Source organism: Neovison vison, chromosome 4 (genome assembly GCF_020171115.1).
Source record: "Neovison vison isolate M4711 chromosome 4, ASM_NN_V1, whole genome shotgun sequence".
NCBI classification, from domain to species: Eukaryota; Metazoa; Chordata; class Mammalia; order Carnivora; family Mustelidae; genus Neogale; species Neogale vison.
In genome coordinates, this window is record NC_058094.1 from 26,639,073 (window position 1) to 26,657,026 (window position 17,954).

General features: G+C 34.6%; 1 protein-coding gene and 1 non-coding gene across 2 annotated transcripts in view; both read left to right on the top strand.

Annotated features, from left to right (window-relative positions):
- CSMD3 (CUB and Sushi multiple domains 3) overlaps positions 1–17,954 on the top strand; it is a 1,253,935-nt gene that overhangs the window by 1,225,954 nt on the left and 10,027 nt on the right. Inside the window, exons 64-68 of the mRNA XM_044245069.1 lie at positions 4,488–4,599; positions 6,781–6,960; positions 8,909–8,974; positions 15,013–15,171; positions 17,269–17,381. Of these exons, the coding sequence (XP_044101004.1) occupies positions 4,488–4,599; positions 6,781–6,960; positions 8,909–8,974; positions 15,013–15,171; positions 17,269–17,381 (630 nt within the window). The remainder of the gene's footprint in view (positions 1–4,487; positions 4,600–6,780; positions 6,961–8,908; positions 8,975–15,012; positions 15,172–17,268; positions 17,382–17,954) is intronic.
- LOC122905774 lies at positions 319–519 on the top strand. The gene has a single exon (XR_006384450.1). It is a non-coding gene; the product is annotated as a small nucleolar RNA SNORA73 family (small nucleolar RNA).

Consider the following 17,954-nt stretch of genomic DNA (forward strand, 5'->3'; position numbering starts at 1 on the left):
GAGAGAGTCAATTATCATATGGTTTCACTCATTTGTGGAGCATAACCAATAGCATGGAGGACAAGGGGCGTTAGAGAGTAGTAGGGAATTTGGGTAAATTGGAAGGGGAGGTGAACCATGAGAGACTATGGACTCTGAAAAACAGTCTGAGGGGTTTGAAGTGGCGGGGGGGTGGGAGGTTGGGGTACCAGGTGGTGGGTATTATAGAGGGCACAGCTTGCATGGAGCACTGGGTGTGGTGAACAAATAATGAATACTGTTTTTCTGAAAATAAATAAATTGGGAAAAAAAAAAAAAAAAAGAAACTATAGACGTGTACCAATGTGGATATTCCTGGGAAGTCACTCTCCCTTGGCTTTGTCCAGGTGGTGTACAGGGAATAAGGCTCTGCCTCATGACGTACAGTCCCTTTCCACAATGGAGATGAAGCCAGGAATTGAATCTGTGCCTGCTTATTCCTACAGCTTCTCAGAATCCTCTGGACTATGACCGAGGACACAAACCGTGCAGGAAACCGCTCTCTAGAGCACTGTCTATCTGGATGTAGGTTGATCAGAAAGAAAAACCTTTTATTGGTGGCCATACTATACTGGATTAAGCTCTTGCCTACCTTGTTTCTCAGTGATTGCTCAGGATTGCAAATAAATTGATTTGAGGAGAGAAGAGGAGCTTCACCTAACACTGGCAGTTAACCCTTATCCTTTTGGGTCCTTTATTTGGCAGAGAGAATTGGTAAAATGAATGATAAATGCTATTTTATAAGATATGCCTGGAAGTTTGGAAGCTTGGCACATTTGACCTCTTTTTCAAACTACCCTTTATACTAAATTTGGGGAACAAGTTCAATGTTCTGTAGGACAGGTGACCACTGAAATAGGAGGTTACAGACAGCACTGAATATGGGTCTGTCTATTAAAATAGTCTGGTCCTTTGACTCACAAAACCCAAAGATTCCAGAATTCCTATGAGGAGAAAATTTGTCTTAAGGAAATTAAGATTCTACCTGGTCTTTTCTACTGTTCTCAAGTAAACTGGGTTTTCTAACTACATAGAAAGAAAGAAAGAAAGAAAGAAAGAAAGAAAGAAAGAAAGAAAGAAAGAAAGAAAGAAAGAAAGAAAGGAAGAAAGAAAGAAGGAAAGGGAGGGAGGGAGGAAGGAAGAAAGAAAGAAACTATAGACACATTAAATCTTCTTAAGTTAAGTAATCAAATGATTTTGTCATTTGTCACTAAATTATTCATCCTCATTCCTTCAGTAGATCTAAGATTTTCAAGAGTTCTTTGTGCACACGGGTGAGTAACATAGTCCCTAGTTTAGAGAAACTAACCTCTGATATGTGGGTGATTTCATAGGATAGATGATAACATTGGCAACTTTGAAAGTTGCTAAGGGAGCACATAAAAGAAAGTTCTCCCAATCTGTTGCTGTAGGGAAGTCTTTCTATAAATGTCTAAGCTAAATCTTTTAGGGTAAGATCTAGGGAAAGACATTCTATGCAGGGTAAACAGCATGAAAATATGCATGCATAAGGGCATTACAAAAATTCAGTAATATATGAGCACAATTTGAGTAAAAGTAAATGGTCAGTGATGAAACGAGAGAGATGGCCCATGGTCAGGTTATAGGGGCTTTTATCTGTCAAGTTAACATAATGTAATTTTATCATAGTAAAGATTTTAAGAAGGAGAATGCTAAGGTCATACTTCCATGTTGATCACTCTGACTTTATTTGACAGACAGAGATCACAAGTAGGCAGAAAGACAGGCAGAGAGGAGGGGGGAACAGGCTCCCCGCCAAGCAGAGAGCCCGACTCGGGGCTCGATCCCAGGACCCTAAGATCATGACCTGAGCCGAAGGCAGAGGCTCAACCCACTGAGCCACTCAGGTGCCCCTTCTTTTTTTTTTTTTTTTTTTTTAAAGATTCTAAGATTTTATTTATTTTAATCACTCTGACTTTATATGGAAAATAAATGTAATGTGTTCAACACTGGAATAATGGAAACAAGTTAGAGGATTATCATAATTATAATTATGATTATTATAATTATGACAGTAGTTCTCAAAATGTCATTGATGACCAAGCAGCAGCAGTATGATTTAAGAACTTGTTGGAAATAGTGTCCCCTAAATCTATCCAGTCAAAAACTTTCAAGGGAGGCTCATCTATCTGTGTTCTGGTGAGTCCTCCTGATTATGATATATGCTAAAATTTGAGAACCAAACCTGTAGAAAAGATATTGAGGACTAAAGCGGGACATCTCCATAAAGTAGAGAGACAGAGGGGGACAGTTTAAGATTTAGGAAGTAAAATGATCAATATCTGGTGGTCCATGAATGTGTGGAGATTTATGGGTAGAAGATGGCAACCATTAACTGAGGTCTACGGTAAAGTAGGATTGCTGGATTGGTAGAGCTAATGGGTTTTGTAAAACTGGTTTGACTGAAGAACAGAACTGCCAAGTTTACATGATCAGTCATATAATCTAGTCCATATGAGAAAGCCAAAACATACAACGCCATATTGCATAACTTCAGAGTATGTGAACTGTGTGCCCTGGAGCACAATTTGAAGGATTTCGTTTATGTTGAATACAGGACGAACAGAGCTCCTGGAGTTGAGCAGTGTAGTGGCCCTGGGCAAAATGGGTTGTCAAGGCCATAAGAGATCTCCTCAAAGCTATCATGAGGGTGTCTTGGAAGACACAGTCTAAAATAACTGGAAGAATAAAGGTTGACGTCAGAGTGACAGTTGGAATGGAGAGTCTGTGGTATAGCGTAGCTCTGGGTAATAGTGAGAATATGAGAAATGGTAGCATTTAGCCACTCTCAAGGTCCAAATGGAATCTTGGGTCCAATTCTGTCACTTTAAGCTTAGTCTCCTACTGCTCTGGGAGGTGGGAGTAGGAACTAACTGAGAAGGAGGGAAACAGGGTATTTGTGAAATGTGTTAAGAGGATTACTGATCATTCTCAGACTCCAGTTACTGGGGATGGCTGAGATGGAAGACACTAAATATTCCTCACCTTGTCCTCCAGCAGTAATCATTTAATAAACCCTGATGATTTCTTCTTGTAATTGTAGTTTGAGTAAACAACATCCTTCCCAAGTCTACTGCCACAGGTTAATTCAGCTTTTATTCTTTCAAATTTAATATGGTAGTGCTGGCTTCATGATTATAATTACTGCTGGTCATTCCTTTTGTTTAGTAGTTTCTTTATACGGTGGCTAATTTAATTTTCAACACAGATTTTACTTTCTCTGAGAGCTTTAGTAACTTTATGTTTTCATTAAAAAACGATTTCAAATGCCTTAGCCTGCCATTTGAGACCCTTCAGAAACTGTTCCTACATTTATCTTTGACTTAATAATTAAAGTTTGAATTTATTTAAAACCTATGTGCCATCTCTGAGCTGAGCAGATTATATGTCCTATTTCATTTAATGCTTAAGACAAATCTCAAGACAAGTAATATTATCATCTTTATTTACAGATTAAGTCTCCAAGAGGGGGTATAACTTACTCAAGCAGGATCAGTTTCAGAGTTAAGGCCACATACACATTGCTCTGGGGTCTACTTTCTTTTTGTTGTTGTAGCTCACTGCTTCCCACTTTACCCTCCCCCAAACCCCTAAAGTCCCAGCTCACTGTGTGAACTCTTCATGCCAACCAATCAAATGTACTTTTCTCTAAACTATATGACACGTATTTTAACCTTCATACATTTTCTCACCACGTTCTTGTCTTTTCTACTTTTATATCAGTTGTTCTCAAACTCTATTGTTCATTTAACAAGCCCTGGAGGGCTTGTTAAAACACAGACGTCTGGTCCCCGTTCAGAGTTTCTGATTCAGTGGGTCTGGGCTAAGTTCCCAAAACATGCGTTTCTAAAAAAGTTCCTAATGATGCTGAGGTTACCGGTCTGGGGACCTCACTTTGAAAACCATGTTCTGTGCATTTATCAAAATTCACATCCTTAAAAGCTTAGCTCAAATTGCATGTCTTCCAGCATATATTTGTTACAATCACAACCTTTGCGTCTAAATGCCTTTGATTCTAATCTCATACTGCATTTATTGTCTTCCATATTCATTTGCCTTTTATGTTGTTAGTTATCTTTTTTCTCTGTCTTCATCCATCTTTATTTATTTATCTTTATTTAACAATCTACCTGTCTGTCTTGTGTTTAGATGAACTCATTGGCCTTTTGGTATCTCCCATATTTTCTTCAAACTGATGTGAAAAAGGCACCTATGCATGCATTGAACACTCAGATACTTGATGGTGATATATATATATATACAAAGAGATGTTTTTTCTTCAGTCTTGATTTCCTCCCAATTTTATTTTAAATCAGTTTTAAATATATTTTCCTTCTAGCTTCTACTGTGAAGAATTTCTTTTGAAAGCATTTTCTCATCGAAGGTTTTTTTCTAATTGTTGTCATATTTGAAGCTGCATTGGTATGTTTCTCTGTAATTTGCTATAGGTAGGAAGTGTTGTGCAGTTCCATTGCAAAAAAGGACACCTTCTCCAAGGGTCTACAACACGCACTTGCCTTCCTGACCTCACGTGGAGTGGAATTCAGCCTGAGTGCATACGTAAGTATCGTGGCTAAGAAATCATACACAGATAGGAATTTATATGCATTTTTTTTCTTATAAGTGGGAAGTAAATCTGTATCTACACAAAAGATGTTTTATGTGGATTTTTTTAGATTATGATTAATCATAATTTATGTATATAAGTTTATAACTATATCATGACCTCAGTGTCCATTAAGGAGCATTCTTTCTAAAGAAGTCAGAAGGCACAAAGCACAATTTTTTTTTTTTTTTTTTGCAAGGCTCTTATAATTGTGTTCAGTTTGGTCATCTGATAATTTTAGATGATTATTAGTTCATCAATTCAGAGATTTGAACCTACGAATCAAAGGTATGCTGAAATATGAAAGACTCCAATTGAGTACTTCTTAAGCCTTTATTACTTGTGAGACTCTCTGAGATTCTGAGGAAAGATAAAAACATCCATGAAAGGAAATACACATGAAGAGTTTGACCAAAATTTAAATACTACTTCAGTATTTCCTGGAGCTTCTAAATATGCACTGACCCTAAGCTTGCCTTACGGGTTAAAGAACAAAGCCCAAGGTCATGAAGCTGTCTTTTCTGGCTTACAGTTAGAAGTCAATTTCAGCTGGTGAATTACTTCCCTCTTTCCCTCCCACTTTCTGCTTTTTATCTTCTTTCCTATCTTAAAATCCTGAGCACCTTGGGGAAAAACAATAAAAAGTAAGCAGGAGTAGAAATACTCATCAGGATTTGCTGAAGTCTAAACAAGTCTTGTGAATTTACTCTAGCCTTGTTCAGAACCACTGAAATGATCACGGGAGCCCCCTGTGGACATGCAGCTTTCTGAAAAGCAACAGAACACTCCACTGAGAAGTCATTCACATGCCTGGTTGGCTGATATTTTAATATGGCAAAATTCCTTAAAAGCAATTCAATAGTGTGCATCCTTTAGAACCTGTGTGACATGTAACTAGATATTTCATAGTAAACCAAAATTCTTTGATGACTTCTATAAAGGACATGATGATTTAAAAAGAGTTATTACTGAAAGCATCTCAGATCTTCTACTATGTGCACAATATAAGGATTAACTTAATTCTACCTGTGCATAATGTGAGGATTAATTAAACTTCCCCTTCTTGCCCCCCCAAAAAGGATGTAGTAGAGGCAGACTATTTGTGTTTATACTTAGCATATTTCCTCCATAGGATTAAATGTCATTAATGGAATTATATTAAGCATAAAACATGTAACACAATATTTATCACATAATATTAAAAAAAAATCTTAGCTCTTATTTATACCTCTGCAGAAGTATAATCTCCACTGGGAAACAAATGGAATTTTTTTTTCCAAGCACATTTTTTATACAGAATAATTTTTTCAGAGTCAAACATTTAAGTACCCATATCCATGAACAAAAAATGATCAGAAATGTTTTCTGATTTAGGGGGAAATTTTCTTGCAGTATCTGTCTCTGATAATGGGATGGTATTTATGTATAAGACAAAACAGTGAAACTGGGGTCAGGTCAAGAGATGGCATAAGTATGAGTAAAATGGAATAGAGGTAGCAAATCAAGAGTGGAAGGCAGCTTGAAGAAAAGGAGCCAGAAGTTAAGAGAATGAAAAGATACTGGTACTTATGAACCCAAAACATGGCCAGAAAATTCCACCCGTAAAAAATTATTGAATTATACTTTCTACATTAACAAGTATTAATGTCAGAGTGATATACTGAATGAATATATTTAAATATATATTTGTATTTATAAATATATTTATATATTATTTATATTTATAAATTATATATTTATATATAAATATGTATTTAAATATATTTAAAATATATTTTTAAAATTTAAAATAAATATGAAATAAAAAATAATAAAATAATATTTTATAAACTGGTGTAGAAAATCTGAGCTTGACAAACTTTGAAAGGTATCTAACTACAGGACTTCTTAGATCCTGTTTAGCTTCCCTTTTAACATCTACCATGTTCCACAGATGACTGCTTAGAACATGTTAGCCTATGAAATTCATATGTATATTGACATTGATACATTTTCCTTGATTAATTAGAATAACTATGCAAAGGTATATTTATATAAAGTCATTAACGTGCCTCTAATATATATTCTGACTCTCATCTCAAAATTTTCTTAACATGCCTATAAAAAATAAATACTTTTCTCTTTTCTTAATATAGCCCACAGCTGTAAACAACCAGAAACTCCTGCTCATGCAAATGTAGTAGGAATGGACCTTCCGTCTCATGGCTATACACTCATTTATACCTGCCAGCCTGGCTTCTTCCTCGCAGGTGGAACAGAACACAGAGTGTGTAGATCTGATAACACCTGGACTGGAAAAGTTCCTGTTTGTGAAGGTAAGTTTTCATTATAGAAGCTTCTAAGAGAAGCTATTCTACGAGATCAGCCTCCCTAAGATGCAAGAGACAAAAACTCAACTCAGATTAGGTTAGCCAACTCCAAGGGCAGTCACTTCTTCATTCAGAAGCACAGAGCTATTATTGAGATCCTGTTATAAATTCTTTTCCATGTTCTGTTTTTTCCTTCTTTATTTCTTCTTCTAGTTACTTTATCATGGTAGGTGTATTAGTTTTCTGGGCTGTTGTAACAAAGCACCACAAGCTGGATAACTTAAAAAAGCAGAAATTTATTCTCTCAGAGTTATGGAGGCCAGAAGCCCAAAATCAAGGTGTTGATAGATCCATGCACCCTCTGAAGTCTCTAGGGAAAAACCATGCTTTGTCTCTTCCTAACTTTTGGCAGCTTCTGGCTATCCTTGGCGTTCCTTGGCTCATAGCTGCTCCATACCAATTTCTACTTCCCTCTTCATTCTACTTCCATCTACTCCCTTTCCTGTTTATCTCTGTCCTCTCCCCTTCTTATAAAGATACCAGTCACTAGATTTCAAGGTTATTTCACCTGAGGAACCCTAATTAATTATATCTTCAAAGATCCTATTTCCAAAAAAGGTCATATTTGAGATTCTCAGGAAACCTGAATTTTAAGGTCCATTATTCAACCTACCACAGTAGGGAAAATTGCTCCCAGCAAACTTTTGGTTTAGAAGAGTTTTTGCCAAAACTTCTTGGTCAGGAAAACACTATCGAAGAGTCTGATTGTCAGGTTTGAATGGAGCCCACCTCCCAATCTGTTAGTCAACCAGGGTGATATAGTGAAGTGTCTACTTCTCTTGCTGCTTTATCAGGACAATCCCCCTCTGGATAAAATGTAGTGAGTTTACTAGAGAAAAAAGACTTAGGTGTTCACAGTCGGGAATAAAGGAAGTTTTTCTAGAATTCATGATAAAGTCATCAATAAATTTCTTTTCCTTTTTCTTTTCCTTTCTTTCCAGTCCTTTAATTCCATTTCTCTTGCAGCAGTCACGAATGTTAATGACCTTCTTTTTGAAACATGTTCTCTCTCTTCTCTTAGCAAGAACACTATTTGGTTTATTTTAAATTTTTCATGAGATTGAAAGATTAAAAGTCCATTTAAATCCAACAGAACTTCAATAACTTTTTTATCTATCCACTTTGCTGTTTATCATCACCACTATAGAAGGTTAACTCAGCATTAGCTCTAGATGGGGACTATTGTAGGAGCCTCCTAACTTCTCTGCCTGTATCAATGTCCCTTTCTTTCCAAATTGTTCTCTGTCTTAGAGTAAGAGTGCAGTTCACCCAAATTATTTCCCTTAAAATTTTTGAAAGACATTATATAGTCCTTCAGAAAAAGATCTGCCTTTATACAGTCTACAAGCACTGAATGTCATAGCTCCCATAATTTTGCAGTCATATCTAGCAACACACATGATTTCCCTGTTTTGAACTACCTTTGGTTTGGCTTAAAACCTTAGTTTTAACTCTTTAGTTTTGATTTTATGCAATGTCTTATAATACCATGGACCACCTTAGCAAATTTTTATTTTGAAATACATATCCTACCAAATTATTTCTGCCTTTGTGCAAAAGGAACATACCCTTAGCCTTCAGCAACCATGCTGCAATCAACTGTTTACAGGTTTATTTACATGGTTTACATATTCTTTAAAATAAGAAAGAGAGTCCTGAAATGATAAGGCAGCACTAATCTTTCCCTTGTCCCACTGGACTATAATTGAGTAATTACTGAAGTCATTAGCTGTACAGTGGAAGTGTTGAATAGATACTGAGATGTTAGGATGAATTGGACATTTTGGAGAAAACTATGTGATATGTCAGAGATTAAAATTGATAATGCATCACTGTGTGTGTTATTAATTATATTAACTTTTATAAATCTTTCACTTTTTTTTTTTTTCCATAGCTGGCTCCAAAATACTGGTGAAAGATCCAAGACCTGCACTAGGAACACCCAGCCCAAAGCTAAGTGGTTAGTGATTCAGTTATTTTCCTAGAAGTCATGATCTCTATGAAGTGATCAACCATTTTATTGACAAAATAAACATTATTTAGAAAAATATATATTCAGTATAGGAAAACCATGAATTGAACTATTTGGAATTTGAAAATTTTTATTTTAAGATGTTGAATTTTAAGGAATGTAATTCTGAGACATGTTAATATTCCAAAAGTAATGCTTATAGTTCTCTCTATAAAATACCCCCAGGAGTATCTGAAATTGACTGTACTATATTGGCAATGCTTTATTTAAAACATTTAAACAAAAAATGAGGTGCTTAGAATATAGATTTTTAAAAGGGAACAAAATACACTTGATATGAGAGTAAAAGTTCAGCAATTTTAGTTATAGTTTACTGATTTAAAGATCAAAGTTTTAAATTTAGTCATTAAAAACATGGGCTGTTCAGTCCTACAGCCTTAATGTAATTGCTGTGTTACAAACCCACTACACTATGACTTTGGAAAGTTATTTTATATATTTGAGCCTCCATGACTTTATCTATGAAAAGAAACAGGGATTAGACTATTATAAATGAATTTCATGAAAATGAAATGTGAAGTACTTAGCCCATAGTAAGACCTCAGTATGTATGAGCTCCCTTTTTTTAGTATTATTCCATATTTTATTTATAGGTTATAAATTAAAAGCTATAGGGATGTTTGGGTGGCTCAGGTCATGAAACCAGGATCCTGGGATCAAGTCCCTCATCGGGCTCCTTGCTCAGCAGGGAGCCTGCTTCTCTCATTGCCTCTGCCTGCTACTCTGCCTGCTTGTTGTACTCTCTCTCTGACAAATAAATAAATAAAATCTTTAAGTTAAAAGCTACAGATAAAGATTAAACATTTAATCTGTACCTTGAAGACAGATTTGGTCTCATTATTTTAAGCCAGAAGCAGTGTTAGTTCCTAATTTTAGTTGTGTTTAGAAGTTCTCAAGGTACATGCTGTAAAACTGGCATATCCACAAAAGAAAAATCAGTCTGAAACACTGATTTATTCAACATGCAGTGGCAATAGACTGAATGCCACGAGGGCAATCAAAAACTATGTCAACATAAGAAAGTTTAGCAATGGAGGCAGAAAACCACAGTGGTATATCAATGCAGAATTTTCCAAAGGAGATGGTTTATCTAGTAGCAGATAAGTGTTTAAGTACTAACTCCAGTATATCAAGTGTAAAACCTGACTTTCCTGGGCAAAACATGACCTGTGGCCACCAATAAATAGGCAGGCAAAAAGAAATAAAAAAGAATATGGAAGAACAACACAATTATACATATATTATATATATATATATTTATTTCTATATCAAACAATTATAGAATACATATTTTATTCAAAGGCACATGTGACAGGTATAACAACTGATCATATATTAAGTAATAAATAAAAATGCATAAATTCCAAAGCAAATCAGATCTGATATCTCACCATGGTGTAAGTAAAAATCAATAAAAAAGGTAAATTTTTAAAAAAATTCTGAATGCTTGGAAATTAAAAACAATAAATACTTATGAATAATTCATAAATTAAAGAAGGAATTTAGAAAAAATATACTAGAACTTAGCTATATTGAAAATCTAAATATGAAAACTTGGGGACTGTATCAAAAGCAAAGTTATTAGAGGAATTTAGACTTTTAAATTCTTACATTAGAAAAGTAGAAAGCCTCAGATTTAGTGAATTAAGTAGTCCTATTAAGAAGGTATGTACTACAGAATAACCAAAAGAAAGCAGAAAGTCATTGTAATAATAAAAACGAAAAAGCAGTCCCCTTCAAGGATGCAATGGAAGAATCTCAACAAAGTCAAAGGTAGTTCTTTGGAAAAAAGAAAAAGTAGAATATTTCTGGCAAGACTGATCAAAAATAGAACAAAATTTAAATAATATAGCAAAAGGAAATATGAACATAGCCACATAGAGAGTAGATTAAATCAATTATAATTATATTTGTGGAAAACTATCAATAATAGTCAACTTTTTTAAAAAATGGACAAATTACTAAAAATAATATTTTACCAGAGCAAAAGAAAACTTAAATGACCCTAAACAGATAAATTAGGAGTTTAAAACTATTTCTACAGAGAAAAACCAGGTCCTGATTTCTGCCAAATTATAGAGGAACAGAATGGATTATCTCGTTTTATTAAAAAAAAAGTCTCTTCCAGGGGCACCTGGGTGACTCAGTGGGTTAGACTCTGCCTTCAGCTAGGGTCCATGATTTCAGGGTCCTGGGACTGAGCCCCACCTCGGGCTCTCTGCTCAGCAGGGAGCCTGCTTCTCCTCTCTCTCTGCCTGCCTCTCTGCCTACTTGTGATCGCTCTCTCTGTCAAATACATACATAAAATCTTTTAAAAAAAATCTCTTCCAGAGGGGTGCCTGGGTGGCATAGTAGGTTAAATGTATGACTGTTGGTTTGCAGCTCAGGTTGTGATCTCAGAGCCATTATCTCAAGGTCATTATCTCAGGGTCATAAGATGGAGCCCCATGTGGGCCATACTCAAGGAGTTTTCTTAAGAGTCTCTCTCCCTCTGCCCTTTTCCCAAAGTCCCCACTCATGCACCCTTTCTCCCTCTCTCTAAAAAGAAAGAAAGAAAGAAAGAAAGAAAGAAAGAAAGAAAGAAAGAAAGAAAGATCATTCTATGAATCCAATATAATTCTAATAACTCAGAAAGACATTATACAAAAGGGAAAATTACAAGTCTGTTTGTTTGACTCAGGATGTACAGATGAAAATATCCTACATAAAATCTTAGCAAATCAAATCCAAAATCATAGTATAACAGAAAAACCAAAAGCTGACATGTCAGAACCAAATATCATGATAGATATGCAGGGATATTTTTATATTAAATAATCCTTTAAAACAATCTGTGACATTAAGAAATTAAAATGCAAATAGTTTTGATCAGTGCAATACCTGCACAGAAAATATTTGATAAAACACAACACCTATTTATAACTTTAAAAGACTTAAAAAATTAGAAAGGAAAGGAATTTCTTCAACCTCAGTGAAAAAGATTGATAAAACTTCAGAGTAAATGCTACTTTCAATGGGAAAACATTAGAAGCATTTAATTTAAAATCACGAGTCACTGTGATTAGATTACTCCAAAATAACAAGAATGAAATAAGGCGATTGTATCAGAGTCAAGAGCATGATACCGCATTTGAAGCAATACTATGCAACCTGTGAAGTCAAGTTTAAAATCAGACATCTTGAAAGGAAGGATCATGACATTTTAGACTTCACTGATACCCACATCAAAGAAAGTGGGATGACATTTTAGAATTTACAAAGAACTGCCAGACTCACATTCATATTTAAATTCCAAAATAGACCTAACAATAGAAAGAAGTATGATCATTCCCATTGTACACCGGAATGGAAATAACCAGATGGTGTCTGCTTTGCCCAACCTGAGTTGCATTTCTCAAAAGGTAGAGGGCAGTGGTGGCGTGTTTGAGCCTCAGGCAGAGGGAGGTTCATCACAGACAATTCTGCGTGTTCACCCAAACTTCGCATTCAGCTATGTCATATTGGTAAAACTTTGAAATCTGCTACTGTGGTAATATTTACACCATAGAAATAAGCAAATGCTGAACATCAGCTTTTTTGTTTGTTTTGTTTCGTTTGTTTTTCAGAAGACCCAGTTGTTAAACATTTCCTTCCACATTAGTGATTAAACCTGATGTTATGTACTTGGCGGTGGCCGCTATCTGGTTCTTTCCATTGCTCTTTTCTCCTGCTGTCAAGGTTCTCTTTCACCTTCTTCAACCAACACTAATTCCCCTAAGGACTAGGGATAAGATCAGCAGATGTAATAGGTTTTCTTTAAAGGTTCAGGGATAGCAAAGAGTAATCACAGTCCAGTCGGGGTGGAAATAAACAATCAGACAGACAAGAGCACTTACTTACTGTCTACTATTTGCAAGGCATTGCCATTAGAATAGCTTTCTCTCTTGCTCCTGCTTTCTCCTGCATGACTGAGAACCTATTTAGTGCAGGGCAATATAGCCTGTCACTCTCTCCTACAAACTTGTTTTAGGTACACTTTTCTTTCACTAAAAACTTTCACATGCTTACCAGATGGAGGGCTTTTTCCCCACTCACTGTATCCAAGTTTCAGTAAGACTCCTCCAGACATACATAGAGTAACATTCCCCTATAACGTACATAGCTGTGCAGTTGGAGGTTTGGGGAGGGAGTGCCACTCTAAGGATGACTTGGCAGAGTCACAGAATCAGACTAAGGACCATTCATTTTACTAACTACATGTCTGCTAAATATATGTTTTATTAGCAATTATGTAGTAAGCTCTAAGATCCACAGTTTTCCTATTTTATCTGAATAATAGCAGCAGCAGCAGCAGTAGTAGTAACAGTAACAGCTAACACTTAGCTAAACACTTCACTTTCCTTATCTCATTTACTCTTCCCAACAACTCTAAGTTAACCTCATTTTAATCATGAGGAAATTCAAGTTTAGAGAGTTAAGTAATCTATGCAAAACCACACAGTTTATAAATTGCAGAGGATGGACTTTATTATTTATTTATTTATTTTAAAGATTTTATTTATTTATTTGACAGAGGGAGAAAGAGCATAAGTAGGCAGAGAGAAGAGGGGAAGCAGGCTCCCCACTGAGCAGGGAGCCCAATGCGGGACTCGATCCCAGGACCCTGGGATGGTGACCTGAACTGAAGGCAGTCGCCCAACCAACTGAGCCATCCAGGCACCCGAGGACAGACTTTACTACAAGGATCCTAACTCCAGGCTTGCAGCTCTAACCCTTTAACTGTATTGCTGTTGAATTACCATAGAACAAAACATGAGTAGAAATATTCAGTAAAAACTGAACTTTCAGCATATTTTGTATTTCATGTTTTGTTTTGTTGTTGGTTTTTTTTGTTTTGTTTTGTTTTGTTTTGTTTTGGCTTCAGGAGTTTTGCTCTTTTAGTTTACTGAGCAGAACACAGGGACTGTAACCCCAGTCTCTATGATCTGGCGATGCGAAATGTGATGTGTGTAGTGAAGACCAGGTGACAAATTGTCAATACCTTGTTAGGATAAAAAGGCTTTCCCCTATTCTGTCATTTACTCATTTGCACAAACAATTCCCTGGAATTGTTGCTTTTTGGAGATGTACTTTATTGTGATGTGTATGATTAATAGAAGCTTCTCTTAGGTTTTTTTCAGAATCTGAGTAGACTTTGCCATCCTTGACTTGTATAACGATAAATTACATAACGAATTTATATAAATATAATGCCTTATGTGGTTATATCTAAAATAAAGAGCATTCCTTCTTTAGATGAGAGTTTTATAACATTTAGGATATTATTTGATTCTACCACAATTCATCTTTCTCCCATGAGAGTTGGGCAATTCTAGGGACAATTCCTTTATTTCTAAAAATACCTGTAAATTCAAAGCTGTCAATATGGTGGAGCCCTGTTCTTCCTCAGAAGCATCTATTACTAAAATAACTGGACTCAGTATTCTGTAAAGGGGACAAAGGAGCATCCCTCCTAACAGTCTTTAAGTGTTATTCTGCAAGAGGGAAGTTTAACTCTATGCTCTTCCTGCATAAATCCACTCACACTGCCAGAAGAAAAGCAGGCCTCTTGGGACTTAAATATAGACTGACGTGGCTCAGTAAAATCATTTTGTTTTTCTTCTGAAAGATGCTACTGGAGAAGACCAAATATAAGTATATTTGATGTTTAGCTGGTTCTGAATATAAGCCTTGTGTCTTTAATTGGTGCTGTCTATCTTTGATTGATGACTCAGGTATGACTACAAATATAGGTTATTGCAGTTTTGGTTTATTCCAAAAAACTTGAAACATGTATATGAAGAATTCACTTTATAATACACATTTCACATTATTGATTGTTTAGCAAAATTTCATTATTCAATAAACTAATATGCATTAATTTACTTTTTATTGTTGATATTTATAGGGCACCATAAAATTAATATGTGTCTTTAATCTCTTCACAGTTCCTGATGATGTGTTTGCCCAAAATTATATATGGAAAGGCTCTTACAATTTCAAAGGAAGGAAACAACCTATGACCTTGACAGTTACTAGTTTCAATGCTTCCACTGGGAGAGTCAATGCTACACTCAGCAATAGCAACATGGAACTTCTACTTTCAGGTACCACATTAAAGAATAGCAAACTATGCCTTCATGCCTTTGCCTCCATCATTTTATCATTTTTATTAGTGATTTTTATACTATGAAATATTTGTTACATTTTAATGACATTCATAATTTATTCAGAAACAAGGCTTTCTGATTTTTGGGTGGATACATGAATATTACTACACAAATGAAAAGCTGATTTTGAAATAAGCTTGTTAATGAATATTTTGATGTAGCTAGAATGAGGCATCATGAAATAGAAAAGAACTTTTGATTGGAATAACTGAATTTTTCTGTATTCTCGTAACACCAAAGAGACCAGCTCAATGACTTACAACCTGTTTTATGGGCACAAAATCCTTTCTTCAAATGAGAATATTTCAGTGTATACCATAACCGAAGACAGAAAAGGTAGAGCTATACTATTTTAAATAAGCATAAGGGACCCAGAAACCTATGCAACTGCTCAGCCTTCTCAAGTTTCTATGTCCTTGATGTAGGGCCCATTTCCCACATTGTGTTTCTTCTGTTTTTTTCTAACATTCAGATGTTTTCTCAAATGTTGTCTCATCAACAGTACTCCCAATGACCCTATCTAAAGTAATATTCTCATTACAAGCACAGACATAAACTCTTAGTCTTATTCTGTTTCACTTTCTTCTTTTCACTATTTATAGTATAATATGGTAATACATGACATGATATGATATGATATTATTTACTTGTCTATACTCCAACAGTATAAGTCCTAAGAGGGAAGCTCTTTGCCCTCTATTTCATTACTATACCTCAGAAATTAGAAAAGCATCTGGAACAAAATAAGCCTCAGTGAATATTGTCTATGTAGTGAATTTAAATTAGTGAATGATTCTCCGTTAAGCCCAAAGTAAAAGTGTCAGAAACTAATATGTATTATATTTAAAAAACTATATACAGTTACAGTAATATAAATTGAAAGAAGCTTTCTATTAACAAAATAAATTCATTTAAATCGTGATACTGATTTATTTAACTTTGAGATATAACATTTTTCTTTATTTTCTATAAGAGCCTGCAAAAATAAGTGTATGCTTAATCTAATCTAGAAAAATCTCAAAATAAATTCCTACAAATATAGAAAAACCAGCATAAATAAATTTGCTATCACTGTCTCTATGTAAATTAACTGTAACATTTTCCCAACAATATTATTTTTTATCCCTTTTATGTCTTTCCCTGTTAACTATAACTTACTTTAGGTTAAGGTCTATGTGTCATCTCTGTATTCTCAGCATATTCTTATGACACCTTATTACACAGGAGAAAGATTAAGTAAATGAATGCATGAGTCAAATTTCAACCATAAATTAATCACAAAATTTTTCCTTAGAGACTTCTGTCCTATTATTCCCCTAAGTACATTTATATTCCAGCTTATTCCTACTCTTAGGATACTTACTGTTTAAGAAAAAAAATAAAAATCATTGTATATATGTTTTCTTTTCTCTTTTATGCCATTATCGATATTTACCTACTTAAACTAAAGACCCTACTTGATTTTAGGACCTAGTCCGAATGCTTTTTTTTCCTTAATAAGCATTTCCTGATCACTCCATTGTAAAATGATCCTTCTCTCTTCTGGCCTCTTATTTATATATTTTTTAATATGTTTTGTTGGATATACATTTGACTAACATCTACTTCATTGGAAGTAGCTCCAGTAGAACCTAGAATTTCCTTCAGAGTTGGCACCTAATTCATTATTAAGAAAAATATCAGGGATTTTAACACTTGATGTATATCTTCAAAGATTTTAATTTCTTTGGGAGAAGAAGTTATTTTGTTTACAATATCATGGAATGATTTTAGTAAGAACAGTAATACTTAATTTTAAGAGTATAGGTAATTTAACCCCACAATTAAGATTTAAGTTGAGAATTTCTGCTGAGGGATTAACATATTTTCCAGGATTTGTGGAAAGCATTATGGATGAAGCTAGTCTCAACTTGGCCTTGTTTTATTTCTTTTCTATGACATGTATTACATGATATATTTAAGGAGTTAAAGATAATAAAATGAAGCATAATTATTTACAAAATTTGTAGACTAAAATGTCCTTACATTTTACAGGGGTATATAAAAGCCAGGAAGCTCGCCTGATGTTACATATCTACCTTATTAAAGTACCAACTCATGCTTCTGTGAAGAAAATGAAGGAGGACAATTGGGCGATGGATGGCTTTGTAAGTATAGTTGTTTAAATGTCTACCGCTGATTTTAATAACCAATTTATGCTATAATTTGTCATTAAGATTCCAGAAAAAGGTAATTTTCTAAATTTAGCTAATTATAAACACACATGCACATATAAAATGGCAAGATTACTATTATGGGTAAATTATTTTGAAAAAAAAAATTCAGTGTAAACACTTAGTAATCTAGAATGTTAAACCTAAGAATACTGGATTCTGATGAATTTTGCTAACTTTTGTAATATTTACATGTATGAGGGCCATATAGTTTTTTAGTGGTTTCATCGAATCTATTTGTCTGTGGTCAGTACTATGATAAATAAATCTGGATAAAATATAATTCATTCTTTGTCTGGATCCACTGTTTAAGACCTATTTAGGCGATTTATGAAATGCATCAGAAAAATTAAGGATGCCCATTACATTTAAGCTTTTTTATCTAAATTTAACAGATTTAGAATGCTTTACAAAATACTTAGAATATTTTATAAAGTTGTTTATGAAAAGGAAGTTACGTAAATGACTTCATGTGGAAAATGGTTACCATAGCTTCACAGTGGAATC